The sequence below is a fragment of the Dermacentor variabilis genome, chromosome 2, assembly GCF_050947875.1.
Source record: "Dermacentor variabilis isolate Ectoservices chromosome 2, ASM5094787v1, whole genome shotgun sequence".
NCBI lineage: Eukaryota > Metazoa > Arthropoda > Arachnida > Ixodida > Ixodidae > Dermacentor > Dermacentor variabilis.
The window spans coordinates 110,835,170-110,862,248 of NC_134569.1; the positions used below are offsets into that span (position 1 = coordinate 110,835,170).

The following is a 27,079-nucleotide window of genomic DNA, read 5'->3' on the forward strand; positions in this document are numbered from 1 at the left end:
TTGCCCGGTTAGTTCTCGGTAAGAGAGCGAAGCACTACGACGATTCGATTTATGGGGAGCAGTTGAGTGGCTAACTGTATAACTTCGCGCAGCAGCGCTGAGGCTATTAATAGACTCCCTGGCGGAGGGCTACTGTTTAATTTCGACCGTGCACCTGGAGAAGGTGCGACCAAGGACAGGCATGCACGAGCGCTTTTGCATCCCAATCGAAACGCCCGGAGTTGGACTCACGACCTTGCGCTGTGCTGCAGAACGCCGTATTGATTGGAGCCATCGCGACGCGTAACGATACGTCAAGGTAGTGCGCAGTAAATTGAACGGGATATAGATGTACGCCCTCGCAATTTGTTAACAATATCGCGTCAGGGTCGTCGACCGCACGGCGTGTCAGTGGCCTTGTAGCGGGGAGGGGCACCCCTAGAGGGCGAACAGCGCCGCAGAATACATTCGAACTGGAATTCGCCTTGCAAGACCGCACGTAATGTTGCTAATCCTGCCGTCCCTCGGGCAGATGCTGCTGTCTGGCGGCAACTGCAGACCAATTCCTTTCCTTGTCTCCACATGCTACATATCTTTCATCCCGCCCTATACCCTTCATATTGTCCCCACTGTGGGGCCAAACCCACGGTGTACCACTGCACATGGGAATGCCCTAACCCTTCAGGTGTTCCTTCTATACCCAACCCTGTCCTTTCCTCTTGGGAGCCTGCGCTGCTCAGCACAAGCCGGCAGGAACAGAAACGGTTGATCCAGCGGGCTCGCGAAGTCGCGCATGGCAATGGGGCCCTATAGTTGGACGGAAGGCACTACTCATCGAGGAAAATTTCCTGCTTGTTTTGCCAAATAGATGCTCTCTCTCTCTCTCTCTCTCTCTCTCTCTCTCTCTCTCTCTCTCTCTCTCTCTCTCTCTCTCTCTCTCTCTCTCTCTCTCTCTCTCTCTCTCTCTCTCTCTCTCTCTCTCTCTCTCTCTCTCTCTTTCTCTCTCTCTCTCTCTCTCTGTCTCTCTCTCTCTCTCTCTCTCTCATCTCCTCCTCCCCTTACGTCAGTGCAGAGCAATAAACCTTATGGAGATTGAAATGATAGAAGTTGACGTCTACCTGCCTTTTTTCGTCCTTTAATCTATCTCTCATTTAAAGTCATCGGCGAAATTGAACTGCGCAAGAAGAGAAGGAAGAAAAAGAGGAACATCTGGGATGGGGGCCACCGTTTTTGCGAAGCACTCCCGATCGCCACCTCGAAGAACTCCGAAAAAACGCCTGCGAAGGAAGCGAATGACCAGGAGCACGTGACGATGGGCGTATACGTGTTCAGAGCGTGGCCGCTTATCAAGAATGCGAGCAGGCTTTGCCACCTCGTGCTCGCTGTTTCATCTGTACAAGGGAACCCCCGTACAAAGTACGAGAGCTGCGTTATCGTGGGCGCACTGGATAGATATGCGCGTCGCCGATATGCTTTGCTCCACATCTCTCGTCTGAGCTTTTGCGAAACAGTTTTATCTAATGCCGCTTCACCATCAGCACAGATGATTTCCTTGTAAAGGATCTAAGGCGGTAGTTTTCTTCAACTATACGTCCAGGGCTGTAGGCATATACTGAATCTAAAATGGTTGCCAATCTCAAGCTTGCTTAAATGAGAATATATTCGAGAATGAGGTGAAAGAATGTTTCGCATTAAGACGTTCGCGTTTGATTATCAGTCGAGCCTATGAGCTCGCGCGCACTGTGTTTGTGTAACGCAGTTTTTTTTCTGTACCTCACCATGATTAGTAACCAGACGGCCAGTGCTTGCCGCCTAGAAGCTTGGGCCAACACACCGGCCATCCGCCTGCCCTTCACTCTGGATTTTATCTGAGAAACAGGCCTCCATCTTTTCAGTTGAAGTACGCCGCGGGGCGTACTTGGGAGGAGGGCGGCGCACAATAAAACAAAAGCAAAACAGAAACAGTGCAATTGATTAGCTTGACTTCATCGACCCCATTGAGGATACGCGGCAACCGCGTCTTTTTACAACTTTTGCGTATTGTGTTGCCGAGTGATGTAGAATTTTATTGTTTGGAATGAAAACTCAGGTACTGTCTGCTTTGTGAGCTACCAGTTTCTTATGCCTAGTTTATGCACGTTTAATGAGATAGCTCGCTGAAGAATAAAAAAAACATATTTAAATTCTCATGAAAGTGCAGAAAGGAAGCCGTCATTTATGCTGTGCAATCGTAACTGCTACAAGAGAGATCTTTACTGCCTTATTGCCCTCCCTCTATATGACATAACTGTCGCAAACGAGAAAACGGAGGTCTGAAGCCTAACATTTGCTTGTTGCTGTTTATTCGATCCAAACGACACGTACCAGTCGCCAGGCATTGTTCAAGGGGCCCTGTAGCGGAAAAGAATTCCAATGTGTTTTATTCCAATCATGAGAGTGGCTTGTTGGGCTAGTTGGTACATGGTTATGCTAGGATTCCAATCTTAATTCTGACGTCAAATTTGTGTAACCACTGACACAAGCATTTGGCATTAAGACCGCAGCGTTGTTTGAAGAGCCGAATCAAACGCTGTCCTTGCTTATAGGAGGTCATGTTTGTTGGCTTTCGAAGCGAATAGCATTGCATACATCGAGCGGCTTTTCTTATTTAATTGGCCGAAAGAGGCGAGGGGCACACTTAAGCGGAGAGGGTTTCGGTGGGGCCGAACCAGCGCAGTTGAAGTAGACAACCGGATGAGGAAGGTGGCGCCACAGCCTGCGATTGGTCCGCTTCCCCTTAGCTTGCGATGACTGCACAAAAGTCCAGGCGGCATGCAACGGAATCTGAAAAATGCCGCTAGAACGGATTCTCAGGGAAGGAGAGCTGGCATGGCGATTTCGTATAAAAATTTTTGTTATAGGCAAATAAAGCCATGCTGCCCGGCAACTGTGAGTAGCCAGTACCAGAGCGATCGGCGGGCAGCCATCTTCTATTTCTTTCGGAACGGGGCAGTCTGCGACTATTCAGAAAAAAAATTCAGTTTTGTTCGGCATGCCGATGCATCTCTAACGCGTATTCGTCACTTCGACGCAACGAGTTTTCGCGATTTTCGTGACGTCGAGCGACAGAAAGGCGAAGTGGGCAGAGCCCGAATTCTTTTGACCAATAGCAGAGGACTCATGGCGAAAAAAAAAAGCGTCGAATCAGTAATAATTGTTATTTTTTTCTTAGGTCTAATCATGCATAATCAGTGTGTACACGTCATGCCAGATGGGAAGTTCTCGCCGTTTCCGTGACGTTGCGTGACAGACAGGCGAAGTGGAGGTTATCCAAAAAATTTTTGACCTGTCGCGCAAGGTTGATAGCAGAATTGGAATATAAACAGTTTAGAACAGCTTTAAGTTATAGCATCCAAGGACTGAACTCCTAGAAGTGATAGCGGATATTATTTGGAATGAAAAAAAAATCGAGAAATAGAATCAGTGTTGCTAAAAGCATTGAATCGCCGTCTGCAAGAAGCGCTCAAGAAAGAACGCGCCGCAAAATTGATATTGAGTGACCTGAATGCGTGCCACGAAAGTCCTGAAGACTACACAAAAGAATACTAAAGGATGCGTGCTGCGAGTATTACAAGCTCCCGGCAAACGGCAATAGAACTTGTACGCTTTAACGTATGAGATTGGGTCCGTAAACGTCGTAAAATAAAAACTTAACGATTATGTTAAGCGCAGAGGAAACCGCTCTTGATAAACAGCATGGTGATGATTGAAGAAAAACAGCTATAGCATTAAATAATAAACGCTGGCATCAGATTAGTGTCAAAGTTCACTGTCAAGTCTCTAGGAAACTTCCAAGGGCTCCATGTGCATGCCTAGCTTCGGTGGCAAGCGAGGATGAAGGCGAAGACAGCGCTCGCTAAAAACAGCCGCAATGCCCATCTGCAATGTGTTCATTTGATTATGGTACCCGGTCACAAAGGCTTGTTTTTTAATGAAACTACCGATTCACTGGCAAAGACATCACTTTTCGGCCCAGTCCTTCCTGTTCTATACCCGTGACAGTACACATCACTGTGGCTAGATTTTAGACGCGATCAATTATGAAAGCCTCGCCAAACCTAGTTCTGACTGCTTCTCAGGTTATAAGCACCTGGAATTTCCTTAGCATAGTGAATACTGTAACAAAAAGATGCTTGAGGTCTCTCACAAAATTACGTAGCCACATTCCTTCCCTGAATTTCTACTTACACAGGTCGGGTTTGGTCCCCTGCCCTCTATGCTCGTTTTGTAATGTGGAAGAGACAATTCATCACTTACATCTATCGTGTCGCCGCTTTACTGCGGCAAGAAAAAACATATTAAAAATACCTTTTTGAAGACTTGACATGTGCTTAACAGAACCTCTCATTCTTTCGTTTGGGGCCTCCACATTGGGATTCAGCCACAGGGACGCATGCTCCGTTGTAAAAAAAGAGTTCTTATAGAATCCAACCCATTGCCCTGCTAAATTCTATTTTGTACTTTTTTACATTTAAATGAACTATTATTCATTCAATTTCACTTTACTGATTTTATTTTAACAGATAATTCTACGTTATACAGTGATAAGTCCATAAATATTCGGCAACCTCAGTCATTATAAACTGGAATAATCCATCCATTTCTTGGCCAATTCCCCATAGTGGGTAGGAGTCACATACGTGATAGGAAACAACAACAACAACAACAACAACAACAACAAACATAAGAACACGTACGATCAGGTTTGGAAGAGCGGTTCACGCAGCATTCTGCGGAAAGAGAAAATCGGCAGCTACTACAAGTAATAGCAAGAACTTAACAAACAACCAACCTCTGGTGTTGGTTTGCTCGGTAATACCATGTTAATTTTCGGTTACATGAATCTCCATTCATCTTATGCTTTCCGCGCAACTATTTTTGCATGCACGTTGTGGAGCAAGCCAAGGAGCGTGCCAACTAATTGACCATCGGCCATACCATGCTGAATACACCAATTCTGACCATATCCCGGAAGCTAGTAGCATCGCAGTATTTCAGTCGGTACTTATTATTAATCAAGGAACCATACAAGCACGACACAGAGAGAAACAGGCTAGCGACCGCCTACTGAAAGGGAAGCCACACCTGCCCGCACGAACGAAAGGGCAAAATAAGGGAAAACGACGAGTATTTGGAAGGCAGACCGTTTGGAAACCCCTACTGCAGCCACTTCTGCCACTTCTGCCGTCTCTGCATGCGAATTCTAGTTCCGGACTGTCCTCGACGCTGCAGACGCAAACAATCGTTGACTTCCTGAAAGCAAGCACATCTAAGAGACCCACAGCGCGATTTTTTGCTTGCAGCACAAACAGGACGTAAGCGAACGAGATGGAGGCACATAGAATAGGCACTGAAACACACAGGACACACGTATACATGTCCTGAGTGCATTCTACTCCCGTGTGGTTAAGTTTCTTTTGCGCCGCAAGCAAGTCGAGTGGAGACACACTCGCCCACCTGTTCAACTTTGATATATTTCAGGTGTCCGTCGTAATTGAGCGAGGCATTTGGACACAATTGAGCGAGGTCAAGTTCTTTTCACGGTTCATAAATAAACGGTTGGAAGTGTGTATACGTCGTTCGTGTGCCCTTACTATAGAACAAAATTACGGACACTTACTGCCACATTGTCTCGGACGACAGTCGTTATTCGGAGAGGAAAATCTTGGTGACATAGGAACAAAACTCAAAGGTGCACCGCGGACAGTATAGCTCTTGCCATTATTGAGAGACAGCGGCTTCATCTCCAGTCCATCGAATCACTTGACAGGCGCCGCTGCATTGTGACATGTTGTACACTGTACACTACAGTCGTCTTCCGTATACCCAACAAAAATCATCATATGTCTACTGTTGTGTTTTATTGCTCTCTATAGCCTTTAGTGGAATCTCTGTTGAAATGTTATTGAATACCATGCATTACTTCTGCAAGTGCTCTCTCTCCACCCTCCATTTTTTTTTCTTTCCCAGTCTTCCCTCCTGTACGTGTAGAGCAGCAGGCCAGAGACAAAGTTCCTTTGGCCATCACATCTGCTTATCTCAGACTAAAACATAAATAAAGACAACAAAAAAAAGGGGGAAAACCTGATCCAGTTTTCAAGAACGCAGATCTACATTGAGAAGCCACCGCCGTGGATCAAAATGATGAGCGAGTGGTGCGTATGCACGCCTGTCTTGTTCTCGAGGGCAGAAGAAGAAGTCTGAGGCCTCGTGAAGCGCGAGCCACCGCTTCCAGCGATCTTGTTCGGACCGTTGAGCGCAGCTGAGGAAAACCACGATGGGTTGCCTGCCGATGGTGAGTCAGTTGACTGGTTCAGTTTGCATCCAATCCCTTGAGTGATTTCGCGAGGGTGCGGGCCATGGTAATGGTCACTCGGACGCGGATTTCTTCTTACGTGCACAGACGGTGACACTGCTGTTACGGGTGACTCCTGGCATAGCAGTTTCGGTCATTGTTATAATGTTGCGCGCGTTCGCTGCTCTTTATAATTACGAGCCAGGGTAGCCAGAAGAGAAAGCAAATAATTGGGCAAGACGTATCGCGTGGACTCAATACACGCGTTTCCTCAGGCTTTATAATCATTCCTTTTTTTGTGTGTGCGTGTGTGTGAGTGGTGCCAGATGTTTACGTGGGTGTAAGCAGCTTGTAAGAGTCGCTGAAGAAAATTTTGGCTGACAGCGAAACGCAGATAGCAGACAACAAATCTAAACTCGCTTTTGGCCTGTTCGTGGGCGCACCGGCCGCGGTTTAGGGCGATTGTCGGCATATGTGACATAACAGAGCACGTTCCTGTTTTTGCAAAACTCCTATCCAGTAGTAACTCAAGTCCTTCGCAGACTCGTATTGTATAGAAATATGATATTATTCTTGACGTCCTAATGAAAGAAAATTGGCAGCCTGTGTACTTAGCGGTGACAACCGATACTAAATATGAGCAGTTCTTCAAAATATTTGGTGGACGTAGGAAATAATGTGAAAGTGTTTCAAAAGTTACTAACAGATACGTGAGGCGCGAACCTTGGCTAACAACCGGAATTCTGAGGCCATTAGATCGCAAAGACATGTTTAAGAAACTAAAGCGAAAGCCACACATTAGTTTAGAGAACAAGTATAGGACATATAAGAAAAATGTTGCAAACCTTATTAAAGTTTTGAAGCGAAATTATTTTCACACAAAAATTAAGCTAGCGCATGATGACTGCAAAGCAACATGGAAAGTTTTAGATACTCCCCCGAACACGTGCAATAGAAACAGCATACGCGGTATCTCTGTAAATGCCACGGAAGCAAGTGACCCTTCTATACACGGTGAAAACGTTTGCACATTCTTAAAGCTGTTTTCTTGTCGCACTGGTAGCACCCTTACTGTTAGGGCCTTAGAAGAATTTATAGAAGCCGACAATAGAGCTCCAACTAGACGTGCGATGACAAAAGACGTAGTTGAAAACTATGTAATCATTATGATTGCCTAGGGTGCACAGAAGTATCCGACAAGAGAATTCCACAGGGAGAGGTATGACTGTCGTGACAGATATTTCTGTGCGCCCAAGACTGTCAGAATGATTACATAGTATTCAACTACGCCTTTTATAATCGCACGTCTAGTTAGAGCTCCATTGTCTGGCTCTATAAATTTTTGTAAGGCCCTAACGGTAAGGGTGTTAAGCAGTGCGACAAGAAAACACCCTTAAGGGTGTAAACATTTTTACAGTGTAATTGCAGTTACTTTGCAACAATGACATCTAATCTGACTACAAGCAATGCATATTCGCATTCAGACACCGCATTATTAACTAACAGTCCTAGTTCTTTCTTCCTTCAACTTACTGACCCACAGGAAGTCAATAACGTAATCTCTCCTTAAAATACTACTTCAACTAGTTTAGGCTCCGTTTCTGTGTCCTTGCTAAAACATTGCTCGATTTGCATATGTGGCCCCTTGTTGAATATTATTGACGAGATGTTCCTTACAGGCACGCTCCCGCCGCAATCTAAAATTTCCAAGGTTGTACCAGTTAGTTTAAAAAAGGAGATAAGATGGATACGTCGAATTACCGTCCAACATCCATATTGTCTGCGTTCTCCAAATTTTTTGTGAAAGTACTGCTAGCTGGTTTTAGGTTCTTCGTAATACACAAAATTTACGCAAAAGAAGAGTACGGATATATCAGAGGAAAGTCGACAGGGATTGTGCTATATAATTACCATCCTAGAAAAAAAAAACAAAAGCAACCATTGAAATAATGTTATTAACTATAAGTGTTTTCAATGAACCTAACTAAGGCTTTTGAACTTGTTAATCCCAATATATTGCTGAAAATGCTTGAGAAATATGGTATTCGGAGCGCACCCTTAAGCCTCATTTGTAAATACTTGAGAAAACGTCAGCAGTATGTGGTAGTTAATAACATGGCGTCTTCACGAGTAATTAATAACAGTGGAATACTTCAGGGATCCATTTTAGGCCCTTTCCTTTTGCTGGCATATATAAACGGTTTACCCGACTATCTCTCAGAGGACTGCATCTTACATGCAGGCGATACTAATGTTTTCTTAGACAGCCGAAACGGAAACAGACCTTTACAGAAGCGCTAATGATGTTCTGAAAAAAACTGTCGAGCTGGCTTGACTCTAATTGTCTTAAGCAAACATAGCGAAAAGTAACCTAGTCTTCGCTGCGATAAACACCAGATTAACGAACACGAAATCTTTAAATTGTAACAGCTCTCCATTGCAAAAGTTTAACGAGACGAAATTTTTAATAGTTTACCTTGACAGCCAACTACAAGGGCATAAACACGTACACGAAACTACACTCACTGGCCCACAAGAAAATCCAAATAATTTATAAATTGCGCCATATTCTTCCGTTGCACACAAGCCGTATTCTCTATGTCAGCTCCGTACACTCACGTATTACGTACGCAATTACCATTTCCGGACTCACGTACTCCACCACCTTATTGCCCGCAATTGTTGCACAAAATACTGCACTTCGAACCATGCTCTACCTAAAAAGAATAAACTCGCTTAGAGTCGCGTACCCCACACTTAACCTATACTACCCGTAAAATATTGCACTCATTAATCACCATGTTCTTGCTTTGCTTTACAAAATTTTACAAAGGTGCTGTGAATTAATCCTGCTAGCTTTGTGGTCATTTGTGGAACGCCAGAGATTACGCATTCTGCTGCTAATAACGATAGACTATAGACTAACAAAAATAATGATAGACTGTCGACGCTTCTTTATTTCCACTGAAATAGTTAAGCGAAATCGAAAAAATAAAAATAAAACACACTTCGATACTCTGTCCACGGACAAAGCATGAATATGGGACCGAAGATCGCAACTTTATGGCGTGAATCTTGGCTATGCGAGTCACGTTCAGAATCAAGTCGAACTTCTGTGCCATGTTATCGCGTTGTTATCGGCACAATCGCGGACTATCACCTGAAACTTCGTCGCCGAAAGTCGCCAATGTTTCTGTGGACGTGTTTTCAATTGCTCCGTTTCGTGTCGCAGTCCGGCAACCGACTGGGCTTCTCGCAAGTGACCAAGAAGCCCAAGTTCGTGTACGTGGAGGGCATCCGGCTGTCGCCCGCGCTGACGCAGGACAGCATCGTCTTCTCGCTCAACTTCGACCCGCTGGCCACGGACATCGTGATCGACTCGTATCCCGGCTGCGGCAGCTCCTGGGTCGTGCAGATCGTCCACCTGCTGCTCAACAACGGTCACCTCGGCAAGATCGCCGAGTCGCTCACCAGGGAGGTGTGCTACCTCGAGGCGGAAGGGAACCAGGTGCGTGTGTGTGTGGAGGCCGCATATCGGATGCTCAGTTCCGATGGCCGGTTAATCGAGAACGCGCTACGCACAGAAGACAGCTCACTGAAAGTAATACATAAGCGGTCAAGCAGGATGAAGGGAATCGTCTCAGACAGTAGGCCTCAACGTAGGATTCAAAGTCAAAAATGATGTTTGAAGCACGATGCTACGACGGCGCACTTGTCTCGAGAAAGCACAAAGCAGCACTCTGCCGGAATCTTTGGTGATAGCGCTTACAATAACGTTATTGACATATCAAAAGGATAGGGAATTACATTCTTTTTTAAGTATATGATGAAAATCGTCATTTTAAAATCATTGCGAATGATATTAACATGCTGACCGACGGGTTTGCAAGGTCCGATAAGGCAATACTTCTAAACGAATGACACACTTATGACAGCTGATAGCAATTATGTAAATGTCGTTCCACATTGGCTGTCATGTGTTTAATCCCACAGAACAGGGTTAGCGCATTCACGAAGCCAACAAATAAATATCCGCAAAGCGCATACGTGTGACGCCATAGTCGTATACCACGCGAAGAGATGCAGGAGAATAAGGAACGAGGAGTAGCCGGTCAGTATTGCCCTAGCCGTTTCGGTGTTTCTTTTCAGTCTGTTTGGATTGACCAGTGGAAGTACACTGCAGTATGGAAAATACATTGAATAAGGTGTACCGCACATCCTCTCATCAGGTCCCGCTTGATCCTGTAGGTCGACTCATACCGGGCTCCACGGATCATCAAGACACACCTACCGTTCAATGGCATCGCCTACAACCCTTCAGCCAAGTACATCTACATCGCCCGGAACGTCAAAGACTGTTGCGTGTCCATCTACCACATCATGAAGGCGTACCCAGAGGACTATCAGTTCCAGAACGGGACATTCGAGGACGTCTTCGAGTGTTTCATCCGCGGCGAGATGGAGTACAACGACTACTTCGATCACCTGCTGCCCTGGTGGAGCTACAAGAACGAGCCCAACATACTGTTCCTCGTCTTCGAGACCATGAAGAAGGAGCCCAAGGAGCACGTGCAGATCATCGCCAAGTTCCTGGGCGGCGTCGCCAACGACTTCATCCAGGACCAGAACAAGCTGCAGTCCCTGCTGCGCCTGACCAACATCCTCTTCATGAAGCTCAAGGCGCGCGAATACGCTTCCGTCATGCCCAAGAGGAAGTTCTTCGTTCGGGAGGGCGTGATTGGTCAGTGGAAGAACTTCTTCACGGGCGAACAGTCGCGCCGCATGAACAACAGGTTCTTCCAGAGGACTGTCGACACGCCCATGAACCTGCTCTGGAAAGGGATGGGCGTCTTCGACTGACTGCTGTCGTGTGTGCTTTTGCGACAGCTGCGCATGCGTAGGTTATTTTTTTTTTAAGTAGAGGCGGCGGATGCTAAAATTGCCTTGGCCAGGCAGTCGGTAGTTTAGATAGGTGTTTCACAGGTTAGCGTTTCAATAAAATGTTCACGATTATTTTGTAGTGAGCGATGCGAAGCTTGTGGAGGGCGTATAACTTTTGCAGTCGACACCATGTCCAGGCAACGTGAAGACTGTTCCAGGTGTATACACATGATTTACAAAATAGAGGAGCAATCAATATTACTGGAAATATATTGTTGTATAGCCTACTTTAATCGCATACGCTGGAGGAGGTTGTTCAGGAAAGCCGCTCTGCAAATTATCAGCGCTCCATACAATACCAACGCATGACACCTTAGTCGTGATTACTACGATTATTCTGACTGGTCGCATTACTATAGGACGAGCTTCATAGAACGTATTAGTACTCGAATTACCCTTTCTATGCGTAAAAAGGCGTCTGCTCCACCTTGAAATATCAGCACCCGTAATTTGAGAAATATCTCAAATGGTAAAATGCTTCGGATAGCTTTTCTCGGGCCACCGCCTTTTCGCTGTTTTTACAAGGCTATCTGAAGGGATTGAAGTGCGTTTTCCCTACTGCGTGACGGAATTCACTTTCGTTGCAAAGTTAGTGAAAATTTTGAACACTGCATGCATCGAGTATGTTTCGCAAACAGATCACATTTACGATGCGGGGCATCGCTGTGTTACAACGCTTCGATTTTTCAAGCTTATACGTGGCTTCCACAACCAAGCCTCACCGACTGTTTTCATTTTCACACGACCAACTGTTGTTCCTGGTACTATGGCCACAGCTGGCGGCGCACATCGAAACGTAACCGGTCGAGACAAGTGGACTCAACACCTGGACTGCGGACCGACCTCGACGACTCTCTCTTGTCTCTGACGTCATTGCCACGCCTTTGTCATGTTTGTGAGAACCCGACTCTTTATGATCAATTCACCGATAACAATTAAATCTAGCAGGGACGCTTGACGCACATCAAGGTCATCAATAATATGTTCGCGACGGCACAATGTGGCGAATAGAGGGCACTCATTTGCACACTCCTGACTGATATTTTCAATAAGAAAACTTTTGGCAAGGCTTAAACGTTGTATTCGCTCTACAGACGGGCAATGTCGGTGCCCATGGTTCGCTTCTGGAAGACAAGCTATAGAACCACGGGGTTGGACTGGCAGCACGTGAAGTATAGTTGTTCTAGTAACCAGCTGTCCTCACGCGTGCCAACGTCCTGTCAGGTGCAGTGGAGAACGACCCGGGAGCTGGTGCCAGTCGGACCTATAATCGAATTCGCTCGTGTTCTTTTCTGCACGTCGCATTGTTCGTTCAACGAAACTTGCGGTGGCCTATACCCTGCAGAAAACTGATAATGCACTGGCATGTGGAGCTACGCGGCGTGCTATGGCGGTGGACACGCAATACTGGCGACTGCATGCTCGAGACTGGGCACACAAAACTTTGATGCAAATCAACATGTCGAGCCGGAGTACGTGCGGTCGGAGGATTGCGCTCTTGAACAGCACTCTTGAATAGGGAAATGCTATCACGCGATGCTCCACTGGGAGCCACTTAGACAACCGCTCGGGGCCGAGAACCCGTGCCGTCAGGGGGATGGTCAGCTCAGCCGCGTGTGTTGCGTGTGCCCAGGGCGGACGCTCGTTCAGTCTCCACAGGGAGCGAGACAGAGCGCCGCAAGGGAGACGGACCATATAGTACAAGGAAGGCGTTCATTGGATGACTACCTTGGCACTGTGTAACTGCTGCACCCTATCCCCGCGGTGCGCATGAACCTCATCAGCTCCTGCAATTCGAGGGTGACATAGATAGATAAACTTTATTAAAAGAATAATAAGAAAAACCGCTAATGGTCGGGGCCCTTAGTCCAGGGCTCCGCTGGCTCTTGCCATCTTCTCAGCTCTCTTTATCAGCTTGAGCTGGTCGTCGAGGGCCGAGCTGGACAGCAGTGCCTCCCATTGCTCCCTCGTTGTGTTCGTGTCTGGGTGTTCTATGTTGTGTAGTGCGCACTCCCACGTAATGTGGTATAGGGTTGGTGTGGCCCCACACCATGGGCATTCGTCCCTGTAGGCTGTGGGGTGTATCCGATGTAATATGTGTAAGTTCGTGTAAGTGCCTGTCTGGAGCCTACGCCAGGCAGCGGCATCTTCTGTCTTCAGGTTTCGATGGGGTGGTGGATATCGCAAGCGACGCCCTCTGTGGTAGTTCACGATGGCTGAATACTCGAGGTCGACAGGGTCCAGGTCTTCTGCAGCCGGTGTGATGAGTGCTCGGTTATGTACGAATCCTCGAGCTGCTCTGTCGGCTTGCAGGTTGCCCGTGATGCCAGTGTGGCCCGGTGTCCAGATGATGGTTTGGGTGGTGAAGTCCTCAGAGTCCTCCTTGAGTATTCCGGCTAGGACTTGTGCAGCAGGTCTTCCAATTCTACCCTGTAGGAAGTTGCGGCAGGCCTGCTGGGAATCCGTGAGGATAGTCAGTGGTTGGTTTGCGTGTAGGCCCTCGCGGATGGCTAACGCGATGGCCAGCTCTTCGGCTTCGTAATCGTGCAGGGGCGGGTTGATGCCGCGGAGGTAACGTGACACAATAGTATGAGAGAACGCTGACGCTCCGCTAATAAGGGAGGATGGCTCCCAACAACCCTGCTACCAGGGTAATGTTCCTCTTGCTCGAGTGCAACCCAGCTCAGTACGACCACGCACGTGAAAGTGAGCAGCGAATAGGTGTGCACCTACACGTCGGGTAGAGGACTTTCGGCCAGGCCGGCCACCAAAAAGAGATGACCGGGAGAACTGTTCCGGCCTACAAGAGCTTCTCCCCGCACCCTCGGTCGGCTCGAGCCGCCAGGAGAGAAGGGGCGTGAGTCCCCGGCCAAACAGACCAATCGCGTGAGCCTATGATCCATTTGGGGGCTATTGCAATCGCACCGCTGGCACGAGTTGTTGGAAACTCAGCGCTGACGCCCGTTGTTGCACCTGGGTCGCAAGCCGCAAGGGTAGCGTTGGCCTGGCGGCCTGGGGCACAACTGGAAGCATCCGAAGGTCCCGGCAAAGCATGAGTCGACTGGTAACAACAAAACAACTTGTTTATTCTAACATCGCAAAGAGTTGGCGGTCAGGTCGACCGAAGTAGAGAGACGGGAGAGCACGTTACTCAACAGAAGAAATCGGAGCCTCCCGGCGTCCGGGGGCAGCTGCTTTTATACTCTCGCAGTTGAGGGCAAGAAGGAACCCCTCTATAGACGAGCACGTGACTGTGCCGCTCGGGTACAATGGGATGAGAAGGTGGAGCAGCCGTCGTGCCGGCGCCGTTCGGGCACAATGGGAAGAGAAGGTGGCGCATACGTCGTGTCGGCGCCGGTCAGACCCCTCGCTTCACAGTTGGGGGAGCTCCTCTCCCCGGCTGCCGCGCTTCGACAAGCGTGGGCACCAACATGCACATACACACATACACACGCACATGAAGACACGTGGCATTAGAACAGGCCTGGACGCGCTTGGCGGGGAGGCGTAGCGGCGGCGCCGAATGGGCCAAAAATGTCTGCCGCTTTGAACGAAGCCCCAGCGTCCGTTGCATCCGCGCCGGCTAAACCGCGCGTCGTAGGCGAAACGTAACAGACCGCCCCGCCGGGGGAAGGAGATCCCGATGGTCAGGGGACTGCATCCGCTGTCCGGAGGGATGTCGCTCGATGATGCTCATAACCGAAGTCGGGCGTCCCTCGATGTTTCTTGAGCGCAGCGCACAGAGAAGGCCTCGTTCTCTCGTTCAGGTTCGCACAGGACACTGCAAAGTGACTTCGGGAGAGTTCACATTTTTGTTCTCGTTCCCGGCAAGCGTTAGAACTACGCTGAAACTCAACCGCTCAGTCAGCAAGCACGGCACAACCCTCACTAAGCCCTGCCAGGCTCTTTCCCCTTTTATACCACTGCCTAGTTCCTTACAGTAGTCTAGCAGCACTCAGAACGCGTCCACAAATTGGAAAATTGCACTAGAAAGCACATCATCACTTTGAAACACTACACAAAAGCAATATGTTAAAAATCCTGCCTCAGGAAGAAAAACATCAGTAACAAACAATTTTGAGGCTGATTCCTACGTTAGGGGCTTCGACTTAAGCCATCGGCGTTACCGTTGAGACTCCCCTTTTTGTAACGCACCTCAAAGGAATATTGTTGCAAAGCGAGGCTCCAGCGCAGGAGGCGGCCATTTTTGGGAGAGATGGTCTGCAGCCATTGGAGAGGGCAGTGATCCGTCTCAATGATAAACCTTGAGCCGGCTAGATAGCATGACAATTTCTGAACGGCCCACACGAGACACGCACACTCTTTCTCGGTGGCGCTATACGCCTGCTCACGACTGGTCAGCTTACGACTAGCATACAGGACGGGGTGTTCTACTTCTCCATTTTCCCGTTGGCACAGTACAACGCCCATGCCTCGCTCACTAGCATCGCACTGAACAACGAACCCTTTTGTATAGTCTGGTGATCGTAGCACAGGCTGGCTTGTTAGGGCACTCTTTAGGGCGCTAAAAGCTCTTTCCTTTGTCTCGTCCCATACGACTGTTTGTGGCTCTGTCTTTCTTAGAGCATCCGTCAGGGGAGCCGCGATATCAGAGTACCTGGGGATGTACCTCTGATAGTAGCCGGCGACACCTAAGAACGACCGAATATCGGTCTTCGTGCGCGGTTGCGGGAAGTCTCGCACAGCGGCCACCTTTATTTCAGAGGGGCGGCGACGACCCTGACCAATCACGTGACCGAGGTAGACAACCTCGGCCTGTGCTAACTGGCACTTGGGAGCCTTGATTGTCAAGCCCGCTTCGCGCAGGCGGGTTAGCACTGCCCGCAAGTGGGCCATATGCTCAGACCAGGATGCGGAGAATATCGCTACGTCGTCTAGATACGGTAAAGCGAATTCTTGCTGTCCCCGCAACACTTTATCCATGAGGCTTGAAAAGCAGTATGGCGCGTTCTTCAAACCAAAACTCAACACTTTAGGACGGAATGTTCCCATTGGTGAAATGAACGCCGCATACCTACTAGCCTCTTCTGTAAGTGGAACCTGCCAATAACCCCTGACAAGATCTAGGGTGGAAATAAACTGAGCGCTACTAACTTTCTCAAGGCGCTCCTCGATGTTAGGGATCGGATAAATTTGATCCTCAGTGATGGAATTAAGCCTGCGGTAGTCGACGCAAGGACGAGGTTCCTTGCCCGGTACCTCAACTAAAATCAAAGGGGAGGTATAATCACTCTCACCTGCCTCAATAACACCGAGCTGTAGCATTTTCTTTACCTCAGCCTCCATAATATCGCTCTGGCGGGGTGACACCCGATACGCCTTGGATCGTACTGGCTCTGGGGAGGTAAGTTCTATGTCATGAGTAAGGACAGAAGTCCTACCAGGCCTCTCAGAGAACAGACCTTGAAACTCTTGTAAGAGCTGGTGTAGTTCGGTTTTCTGCTCAGGCGACAGCGATGCTTTACTGATTAAGTCACTAATGACATGATCGGTGTCTTCCCTGTTCGTCACTGAGCCTAGTCCCGGAAGCTCGACCGGAAGCTCTTCGGGAACGTTCACCATCATGCACACTACTGCTTCCCTTTGTCTATAAGGTTTGAGCAGATTACAGTGGTAAACTTGCTGTGCTTTCCGCTTTCCTGGCAGACTCACCACGTAGTTGACGTCTGACAGTTTTTGAACAATCCGTGCTGGGCCCTCCCACTGCACGTCTAGTTTGTTGTTTAGCGATGTGCGCAATATCATGACCTCATCGCCCACCTCAAAACGACGGGCCCTGGCTGTCCGATCATAATAAACCTTGGCCCTCTGCTGGGCCTTTGCCATTGCTTCACCTGACAACTCCTGTGCCCTTCTTAAGCGTTCGAGGAGCTTAAGCACGTACTCCACCACGACTGGGTCGTCGCCCTTGCCTTCCCACGATTCTCGAAGCATGCGAAGCGGTGATCGCAGCGAGCGACCGTACACCAGCTCAGCTGGCGAAAACCCCGTAGCCGCATGCGGCGCGGTCCGTAATGCAAACATCACCCCAGGCAGACACAGCTCCCAGTCAGTTTGATGTTCAAAACACAATGCTCTCAACACGCGCTTCATGACGGAGTGGAGCTTCTCAACGGAATTCGACTGTGGGTGGTAAGCTGTGTAACAGCTTTACCCCACACCTTTCGAGAAAAGTTGTCGTCAAAGCGCTAGTAAACACTGTGCCCTGATCTGATTGGATTTCCGCAGGAAAACCAACTCGCGCAAATATGGACAGTAGTGCATTGACTATCTCAACTGAGCTGAGTTCTTTAAGCGGCACTGCTTCAGGGAACTTTGTCGCTGGGCAGATCACAGTCAAAATGGGTCTGTACCCCGTGGCTGTTACCGGCAGAGGTCCCACTGTATCAATAACGAGCCGTCTAAAAGGCTCCGTAATGATAGGTACCAATCTCAACGGCACCCTCGATTTGTCCCCTGGTTTGCCCACCCGCTGACAGGTGTCACATGTCCTCACGAAATGGTCTGCGTCCCGAAAACACCCTGGCCAATAGTACTCTTGCAAGAGACGGTCCTTAGTTTTCTTAACTCCTAGGTGTCCGGACCACGAACCCCCGTGCGACAAGCGCAACAGGTCCTGACGGTAGCACTGAGGAACGATCAGCTGATCGAACTCCACTCCCCTGCGGTCTAGATACTTCCGGTACAGGACTCCACCTCTTTCCACAAAACGCGCATTTTTCCTGGCGATAACTTCCTTGACATTGCAGCGCACGTTTTCTAGGCTGCCATCCTTCTTTTGCTCGGCTATCAAAGCCGACCGGCTGACTTTTAGCAACCTATTAAGTCCGTCTGACGTAGGCGCGATGAGCAAATCTGCAGATAGCTCTTCTAACTTTCCCGCATCGGGAATTTCCTTTCCAGTATCTGGTGCCTTTAACGTTACAGACTCAATTTTATTCAGTTCAGGCGTGCTCTGAATATCAGCTTGCTGCGCCTCTGACCCTTTTTCATTGTTGAACAACGTCGGCCCCGCAACTACCGCCTTTGCAGCGAGCTCCCGAACCTTCGATCTGGTTAAGGCCTGAACGCTAGCCTCACCAAACAAAAGCCCCTTCTCGCGCAGGAGGTGATCGGACCTGTTCGAAAATAGGTACGGGTACTGGGGGGGCAGCATAGATGACACTGCGGCCTCCGTCTCAAGCGCTCCGAAAGGTCCTTCGATAAGCACCTTTGCTACCGGCAGACACACGCTATGAGCTTCCACGGCTTGCTTGATCCATGCACACTCGCCCGTGAACATATCGGGTTCTACGTAAGAGGGGTGAACTACATCCATTGTAGCTGCGGAATCGCGAAGCACTCGGCACTCTTTCCCGTTCACGAGGAGGTCTCGCATGTAAGGCTCGAGAAGCTTCATGTTCTCGTCAGTGCTGCATAATGACAAAAACACAACTTTTGGTTTTGTTTCCGGACACTGCGCCGAAAAGTGACCCGGCTTCCGGCACCTATAACAAAGGCGCGCTTGCCTCGTCTCGAACCGCTTTCTGCGTTCGGCTTCGGCTGCCGCCGTCTCCTTTCGTTCGTTTTGCCGCCGTCTCCGCCGTCTCCTTTCATCCGCACTACGCGTGTCGCCCCTTTCTCTCATGGGCGTGAACTTCGGCCTCTCAAACTTGGAGCCAAATTCACCCTTTTGACCGTCTTTAGCTCTGCGAGCCCGACGCGTCACAAACTCCTCGGCTAGCTCAGCGGCTTTAGCCACCGTACAAACGTCTGGCCTATCCAAGACCCAGTACCGCACGTTCTCAGGTAACCGACTATAAAACTGTTCTAGCCCGAAACACTGCAGAACTTTATCGTGGTCACCAAACGCTTTCTCTTCTTTGAGCCACTCCTGCATGTTTGACATAAGCCTGTACGCAAACTCCGTATATGACTCACTTCTGCCTTTCTCATTTTCCCGAAACTTCCGACGGAAAGCCTCCGCTGACAGCCTGTACTTTTTTAGCAGACTCGATTTCACTTTGTCGAAATCCTCTGCCTCCTCTCTATTCAAGCGAGCGACTACGTCGGCCGCCTCGCCGGGTAACAAAGTGAGCAAGCGCTGTGGCCACGTTTCCCGAGAGAACCCCTGCTTCTCGCACGTTCGCTCAAAGTTAACCAGGAACAAACCAATGTCCTCTCCAAGCTTAAACGGCCGCATCAGGTCAGTCATTTTGAACAATACGCGTTCTCCTGCACCGTGTGCCTGACTTCCATTACGAGCGCGTTCCATCTCTACCTCAAGACGCTTCATTTCCAAAGCGTGGTCGCGCTCTTGTTGCTCTCGCTCTTTCTGTTCTTTACGTTCACGCTCTTCTTTCTCTTTCTGTTCTTTAATTTCGCGCTCCTGTCTTTTTGCCGTCTCCCTCTCCTCAATGGTCTCAAGGCATTCCGACAGCTCGTCATCCTCAGCTTCTAACTCAAGAATAGCCCTTAGCAGTTCTTGTTTTCTGAGTTTGTCCGAGACATCGAGACCCAACTCTCTTGCAAGCTCCAGCAATTTCGGTTTGCGCAACGACTTCAAATCCATGGCTGCTCTGAATGCTGCTTTCTCTACTGCCTATTATTGTCTTGCCGCAAACTAACCCGGCAGCAACGACAACCACAATTACCAGCTCTGTTTCTGACACTAACAAAAGCCTGGCAAAGCTCAGAAGAAGAAAGTCCCGCACTCACCAAACCTCGCAGCCAAGAATTCAGCGCAGTCGTTCCGCTGCAGGCAACCAGTCATCACACAGGGCTTGTTGCACTGCTCCCGGATGGTCGTTGAGCTGCTCAGCATACAGTCAACTGCATCTCTTCGCTGCTGGCCTCCGTTGTCGCGATCTCACCGCTGGCAGACAGTTATTGCAATCGCACCGCTGGCACGAGTTGTTGGAAACTCAGCGCTGACGCCCGTTGTTGCACCTGGATCGCAAGCCCCAAGGGTAGCGTTGGCCTGGCGGCCTGGGGCACAACTGGAAGCATCCGAAGGTCCCGGCAAAGCATCAGTCGACTGGTAACAACAAAACAACTTGTTTATTCGAACATCGCAAAGAGTTGGCGGTCAGGTCGACCGAAGTAGAGAGACGGGAGAGCACGTTACTCAACAGAAGAAATCGGAGCCTCCCGGCGTCCGGGGGCAGCTGCTTTTATACTCTCGCAGTTGAGGGCAAGAAGGAACCCCTCTATAGACGAGCACGTGACTGTGCCGCGCGGGAACAATGGGATGAGAAGGTGGAGCAGCCGTCGTGCCGGCGCCGTTCGGGCACAATGGGAAGAGAAGGTGGCGCATACGTCGTGTCGGCGCCGGTCAGACCCCCTCGCTTCACAGTTGGGGGAGCTCCTCTCCCCGGCTGCCGCGCTTCGACAAGCGTGGGCACCAACATGCACATACACACACACACGCACATGAAGACACGTGGCATTAGAACAGGCCTGGACGCGCTTGGCGGGGAGGCGTAGCGGCGGCGCCGAACGGGCCAAAAATGTCTGCCGCTTTGAACGAAGCCCCAGCGTCCGTTGCATCCGCGCCGGCTAAACCGCGCGTCGTAGGCGAAACGTAACAGGGCGGACAGCAGCCCGTGTGGCGCTGCTGTGCGGTACAGAGGGAGGAAAGAAAGAGGGAAAGCAGCGGCCCGCGCGCGCGCGCGCGTTTAGTTCAAAAGCGACTTCGCCGCAGTGCGGCCCCTGTAAACATGTCCGAAACATGCTGTACTGTGGCGCCGCAACGAAATGGACGAACTCACTCCGTAGAAGCTGCAGCTTCCCATTCCGATGTCACACTTCTCGCGTAGTACGTGCAATATTTTCTGACACGGCGAAGGAGAGCGTTTCCTTCTTCGTTAGGATATGGCATGTCTCCGTCTCTCTGATATATTGCGCCTCAGTCGCCCTTTACTCAACCTTTTCCACTGTCTTAATGTATAGAATGCGACTTATTTTGCCGTCTGTTGACTCATTTCGACAATTCGACCGTAATTCGATCTATTCTGTATAGGTCTTGGACACTCACGCTCTGTTACTTCTTTTGGGTCTTCTTGTTTTTGCTCCAAAACTTGTCTAATTTCCTGTTTATTATGTATTAGCCAAAACAGTCCTTATTTGCACTGCTGACTGAAAATTAAAGAAGTCAGATAATGTGTATTTTTTATTTTATTTTTATTTTTCCACTACGGCGAACGTTATCGCCAGCGGCCGGGTCTTGAACGCTAGGAATCATTGACAACAATTTTTGACACTCATTGAGAACAATTTTATAGATAACAAAATACCAAGCGAGCTCCTTAACCCATTCAGGCTGTCGAAAAAAAAAAAAAACTCTGACCAGTTTATTTTTGCGTAGACCACGTCTTGTCGCTGCATTCTAAACGAAGAATCGGACCAAAACAAGAACAAATCACGGACTTGGCTCGATATCTTAAAAGCACTGCTTGTTGGGCTAGTTGGTAGCTATTCATTATAAAATATGAAGACGCCAAATAAACAGACACACACAAGAGAAGAAAACGGAACAGGACGCCCTGTCCCGTTTTCTTCTCTTGTGTGTGTCTGTTTATTTGGCGTCTGCATATTTTATAATGAACTGGCTCGATATGTTCCGTTATTAGACTACTACAAAGCTTTCTTTTCTGTCTTCTATTACAGCAGTCAGTACTATTCCACGCAAGGGGCAATGCATATGAGCAATCAAAATAAAATAAACTTCTTAAATCTAGGGATAAAATCACCACGCGCTTTTTCGCCGAGGCGAAGCGCTGTCACGTAATCCTACTTTCGACGCAAGAATGATTGAAGCGCCGGAAGGAGATTGTTCAATTTAGTACGTTATTTATACATTCGCAAATTTTCGTCTTATCGTAAATTGAAGTCGTATAGTAAATCTGTAGGTGTATGAAAATCAGGTTTCCTGCTACCTGTCACATTGTGAAAGAAGGCCAACGCTCCCGTGAAAAACCACGTTGTGGAATTAGATGGCCGTTGTTAGCGCCGCCTGTGAGCCCTATACTATGGTATCACCGCGGCTTACTCGGGAGCGTCCCCGTTAGATTCTATGTGGCAGTCGGGTAAGGTATCATGACGTCACGGATGGAAGTTCACTGACTTTGTGCTATCTGAGAGCGAGAGGGCAACATTGAGGGAGCGAGCCAACGCCTCCTAGATTAAAGAGGCTCGAATATTGTTAATCGCAACAATGAAAGCCAACGGGAAATGAAGCCAAGGAAAACATAGGGGTAATTAGCTGTGGTTGAAATTGAAATGCAGGAAGTAATGAGGAAAAGAGAAATCAAAGTGGTGGAAAAGATAACTTGTCGCCTGTGAGAACAGAACCCACAGCTTTGCTTTACGCGTGCCAATTGCTTGATTGATATTGAATACTGATATTGAATTGGTAGTGCTACAGCAATTGATTGCTGTAGCACTACCAATTGTGCTACAGCAATCGATCATCAAATTGTTAATTTGTTACTTTTAATTAGTTAATCCTAGTCAATGAAAAGCACAACAGTCGTCCCCCCCCCTTTTTTTTTTACTTATCACCGGTTAATCAACCTTTTCGTCTCCCCTCCTTAGGCACACTGCAAGAATTCCGTACATTCGTCCTGCTGCATAAATAGCGCGATGACGATGAAGGCATGCGGCGCTTCTAACTTAACGGATCACTGTTCAGGTCGCCAGGTATATACTATTATATAGTCCTTCCGTCGCGCCATATTTTACGACTCCTGCGTGGATCTAAAAAACAGCAAGCTGCCGTGGGTCGAAAAAAAGCGAGACTTTAAACAATGTACAAGTACGAAGTGAAAAAAAAAATAAAGTTCGGACGTGCAATCGGCAGCGAAGGGCAGGTTAATACAGATTGAAACTGAATCCGAGGTGCCATGGCTTCGCTGGAATTCAGCTTTTCCACAAATCCTGTGTCCCGCAAACATCTGCGGACAACTGACACGCACGTGTCGGCTTCCGGTCGTTGCACCGACCTGCAACCGTGCACCGCGGTATGACGGATGGGATCGGCCGGCATAACGTTACACAGGGACGACAAAAAGGAAACAAGAACCCACCTGCACGTTTTCCTCTCTGTGGTCCCTGCCTAACGGTTATACTGGCCTAACCAGTCGATACATCCACTGACTGTAAGCAAAATGTACCGCGTTACAAGTTACAAGCCTGTTTTCACGTGCTGAGGCTGGCACGAGAGTATCGCAATTCGCAGCGTCCGTCACTGGATCGTTCGTTCGAGTGAGCTGTCAACGTCGTCGGGCAATGTACCCCCCCCCCTTTATTTTTTCTTTTCTGGGGCCGCGAACTTGCGATTTCGCCGTGGTCGTGCTCCGAGGAGGCACATGACGTCACGCCGCGTTCCTCGTCGTTGCGTTCGCCTCCGCTCGCTTCGCCAGCTGCGTCGCATGCCTGGTAACATGTCGGAGGATTGAAAAGGAGAGCTCGCGTGCGCCGCAAGCACAGTTGAGGCGACATTACGGACGGCGATAATTCTGATAAGCAAGAGGAGGCCCGGAATCGACATCGGAACGACATGAAGAGGAAACGAATCGCCCAGGAAACAGACGAACAGCGCGCCGAACGACTGGCTAAACGCCGCAACATAGCTAGACAACCAGGCTAACCTGGAACTTGCAATCAAGATTAACCAAGGCTAACCATGCTATGCCTCAGCTTTCGCTACGTATGTACTGGCATAGCCGAGCTAAGCCACTGCCAATTTATTTGCCGGCTCGGCGACGGCATACGCGGCGATGCATCCACAAGGGCGGCGACCTCGAGAGCTTCTCCAGCGACTTCCGCCGCGTCCACAAAGCGACGACCTTGGCGCCGGCCTTATCCCCGTCGTCGGGGAAAAGCCGGTGACCGCGGAGAAAGGAAGGGGGCCGCGGCAGCTGTGCGTGCAGCTAGATGGCGTGTGTCACGACGCGGGAGCGAGACGAGTGGCGACGCACCTCGCGCCGTCGCCGAAGTCGTGAGCGGCGGGACAGGCGTTCGGGCGACGCGACGTGTGCGACAATCGTATGCCGCAGCCACAGCTTTCGTTCCTCGGCCGTACGTATAGCAGCAGACGCGATGTTGCGGATAAATGAATCAAAGAGGATATTGTGAACAGATGTCACAAGCTCCGCGCCGAGGAATCGGAGCTATAAGAGAGATAGAGAGAAAGCTTTATTGAAGTTTTATGAAATTATGAGAGAGAGAGAGAGAGAGAGAGAGAGAGAGAGAGAGAGAGAGAGAGAGAGAGAGAGAGAGAGTCCTATAGCGTCCTGCGTTCACCACTGTTGATTCGACGAAGACAGCAAGGAATCGTTGGCCTCGGGTCTTGGAGGCTTGAGTCACCCGCCCAGCATTGGGTAGGAAGGGGGGGGGGAGCAGTTTGGAGGAGTGGTGGGGTGACAGCAGTGCCAGAGGAGAGAAGAGAGAAAGCGCGTTAGAACTTACTGCAGAAAAGAAATATTAAGGAGTGAATTAACATGTTGTTGTGGGTTTGGCTCCTATAGTTTCGTTTTCGTTTTTAATTACTGCTGCAGAAGAAACCTTCAGCAGTTCGCTGCTTGTCGAACTAAAGATGTTTGAAAGCAAAAAATGAGAGCTAAATTCGACACCGCATTTTGCTGCCTTTTGTGTAAGCTATGTGGCAGCGGCAGATACGTCCCTCTGGCGTAACCGCTCTTCAGCTTGTCGACGCTCACAGAAGTGGGACATATTAGTGTGGCATGGGAAAATCGGAACGTTTCCAGTCTCAAATTTGGATGCCTAATTCCTTGATTCCGTATATATTAAGGTGATGACAAGTAGTTTTGGCAAGCTCTCAGCCGCCTGTACGCTGGTCGTGTTTATTTGTTCTTTCAAGATAAAAGGGAAGGGGTGACAGCGCGTTAAGGTTCCGAACTTTTTAAATCTGTATATAAGATGTGCATTTAGTTTGAGCATCCTCTCGCCTCCACGAGCCCCTTCGCATCGTAAGATTTTGAAGCATCTGAATTTACGCGTTTATTTATTTATTTATTTATTTTTTTTTTGATGCGCAGAGTGAAGAGCAACCAGAAAAACCACCACGACCATTGCTAGGCTATTGTGCGCAGCACTGTGTTAACGTTATTTATTTATTTATTTATTTATTTATTTATTTATTTATTTATTCTAAAGTTTAGACAGCCAAGACTATAGCATTTGAGGTCTCCACAATAAAGCGGGAAGCTCCAGTATAATTTAGACAATCTGGCATTCTGTAACGTGCACGCTTTTGTCAAAAAATGTACCTAAAGAGACGACAACTATTGTATTAACTATATGAAGAAAAATATAATACAACTGCTGTTCTAAAGGTACCTTTAGAATGCTCGCGGTACTTAGATTTAGGTGAACATTAAGGAAACCCAGGTGGGGTCCAAATGAATCCGGAGTCCCTTCAATACAACGTCCCCCGTAGCTCACTTTGCAATCTCGAGACGTTAAATCCCAGCCTTTGCCTACATACTATGCCGCGTGTCACCACTTAAATGAGGACGCATGCAGCCCTCATCAGCGCCAACTCGACGCCGCGCGCTACTACTGCATGCATTGCTGCGAGGACGAAACGTTCCCTTCGCTGTTTTCCTTTATTTATTTTTTTTTTCAAGGTGAGCTGCGCGCTGCACTGTCGTTACGCTTGATTTGCCTGACACCTGAGCGCGGCCAAGTGCGTCAACTGTGCATTTGTCGAGCCGGAAAGTCATTCGAGCAGCCCGTTTTTTTTTTTTCTGTCGTGTCGCTGCGATGGTCGTCGACGTATGTTGTTGCTTAGGGGACAAAGAAAAAAAAAAGTCCTGCCTATTGGTTTGTACTTCAAATAGGAGCAGCGGGTGATCGCTTGTGATCACAAAGACATTTTCGAATGTGCTGAACCGTGCTGCATGTGATTAATTATACCGATTAGCGCCGAGAGTAATTGTCAATTTAGAGAGAGAGAGAAAACAAGGAAAGACAGGGAAGTTAAACATGACGGATGTCCGGTTGGCTTCTGGTTCATGTGCATTAACTCTGCAATGGTACCTGCTGAACAGTATGTATGTATGTATGTATGTATGTATGTATGTATGTATGTATGTATGTATGTATGTATGTATGTATGTATGTATGTATGTATGTAGTAAGTGAATGTAGTCTGTAGATGTCTGTATATGCCTGTCTGCAGATGTGACATTAGCTTTGTTATCTGTAATATAAACCGTCTTTCCTTTTTTGTTTCTATTGCATAAAATGGTCGCAATTACATACGCACTTTCGCATTGTTAAGAGGTTTCTGTAGGTTGCACTACGATTTATGCATATAGCGTCGCGTAGCTGTGCAGCCGCTATTTTGTGGGCGCCTGTGGCTTCGTCAAGCTGTCTATGTCGGCAGCTTTCTTTCCGCTAGTCTCCAGCATCATGTAGGTGTGATGCGAATATAATAATAATAATAATAATCTTTATTATTATTGAAGGGATAGTACCTCTCACTACCTGAAGAAGCTAATAAATAACACTAATTACGTATATTATGTATCGACTTCCCCAACCAAGTGCGCACTTTGCAGGACCGCGCTCGCCGTATATTAACGCGACAGCGTTAAGAAACTCGTGCCGTAGAAAAGTCGGCGTCGGCGGCGTTGGCCGTGAGCGAAAATCTGGGAATGCAATTCACGAATAAAAAGTACTTGCAAGATGGGGTGGGTGGGAATCGAACCAGGTTCGCCGTAGTGTAAGACGGAGACGCTACCACTCAGCCATGAGCTCGACGGTTTAAAGCGCGACAAAAGCGCCTCTAGCGAATGC

At 48.5% G+C, this 27,079-nt stretch overlaps 1 protein-coding gene across 2 annotated transcripts; it reads left to right on the forward strand.

Annotated features, from left to right (window-relative positions):
• Positions 1–4,203: 4,203 nt before the first annotated feature.
• Positions 4,204–12,308, forward strand: LOC142572522 (sulfotransferase ssu-1-like). 2 transcript variants are annotated; one of them, XM_075681689.1, is made up of 3 exons: positions 4,204–6,313; positions 9,546–9,821; positions 10,562–12,308. In XM_075681689.1, exons 1-3 carry the CDS (start codon positions 6,296–6,298, stop codon positions 11,171–11,173), a joined length of 906 nt encoding a protein of 301 aa, XP_075537804.1. In that variant the 5' UTR covers positions 4,204–6,295; the 3' UTR covers positions 11,174–12,308. The 2 variants fall into 2 exon arrangements, with proteins under 2 accessions (XP_075537804.1, XP_075537803.1); XM_075681688.1 differs by lacking the exon at positions 4,204–6,313 and having other exon boundaries at positions 7,747–9,821.
• The last annotated feature ends 14,771 nt before the right edge of the window (positions 12,309–27,079 follow it).

Bases quoted from the DNA above. Each gene is read 5' to 3' on its own strand.
- LOC142572522 (XM_075681688.1), top strand. From the start codon at position 9,348: ATGAATATGGGACCGAAGATCGCAACTTTATGGCGTGAATCTTGGCTA. The intron at 9,822-10,561 runs GTGCGTGTGTGT...TTGATCCTGTAG, and splicing joins TCGAGGCGGAAGGGAACCAG to GTCGACTCATACCGGGCTCC.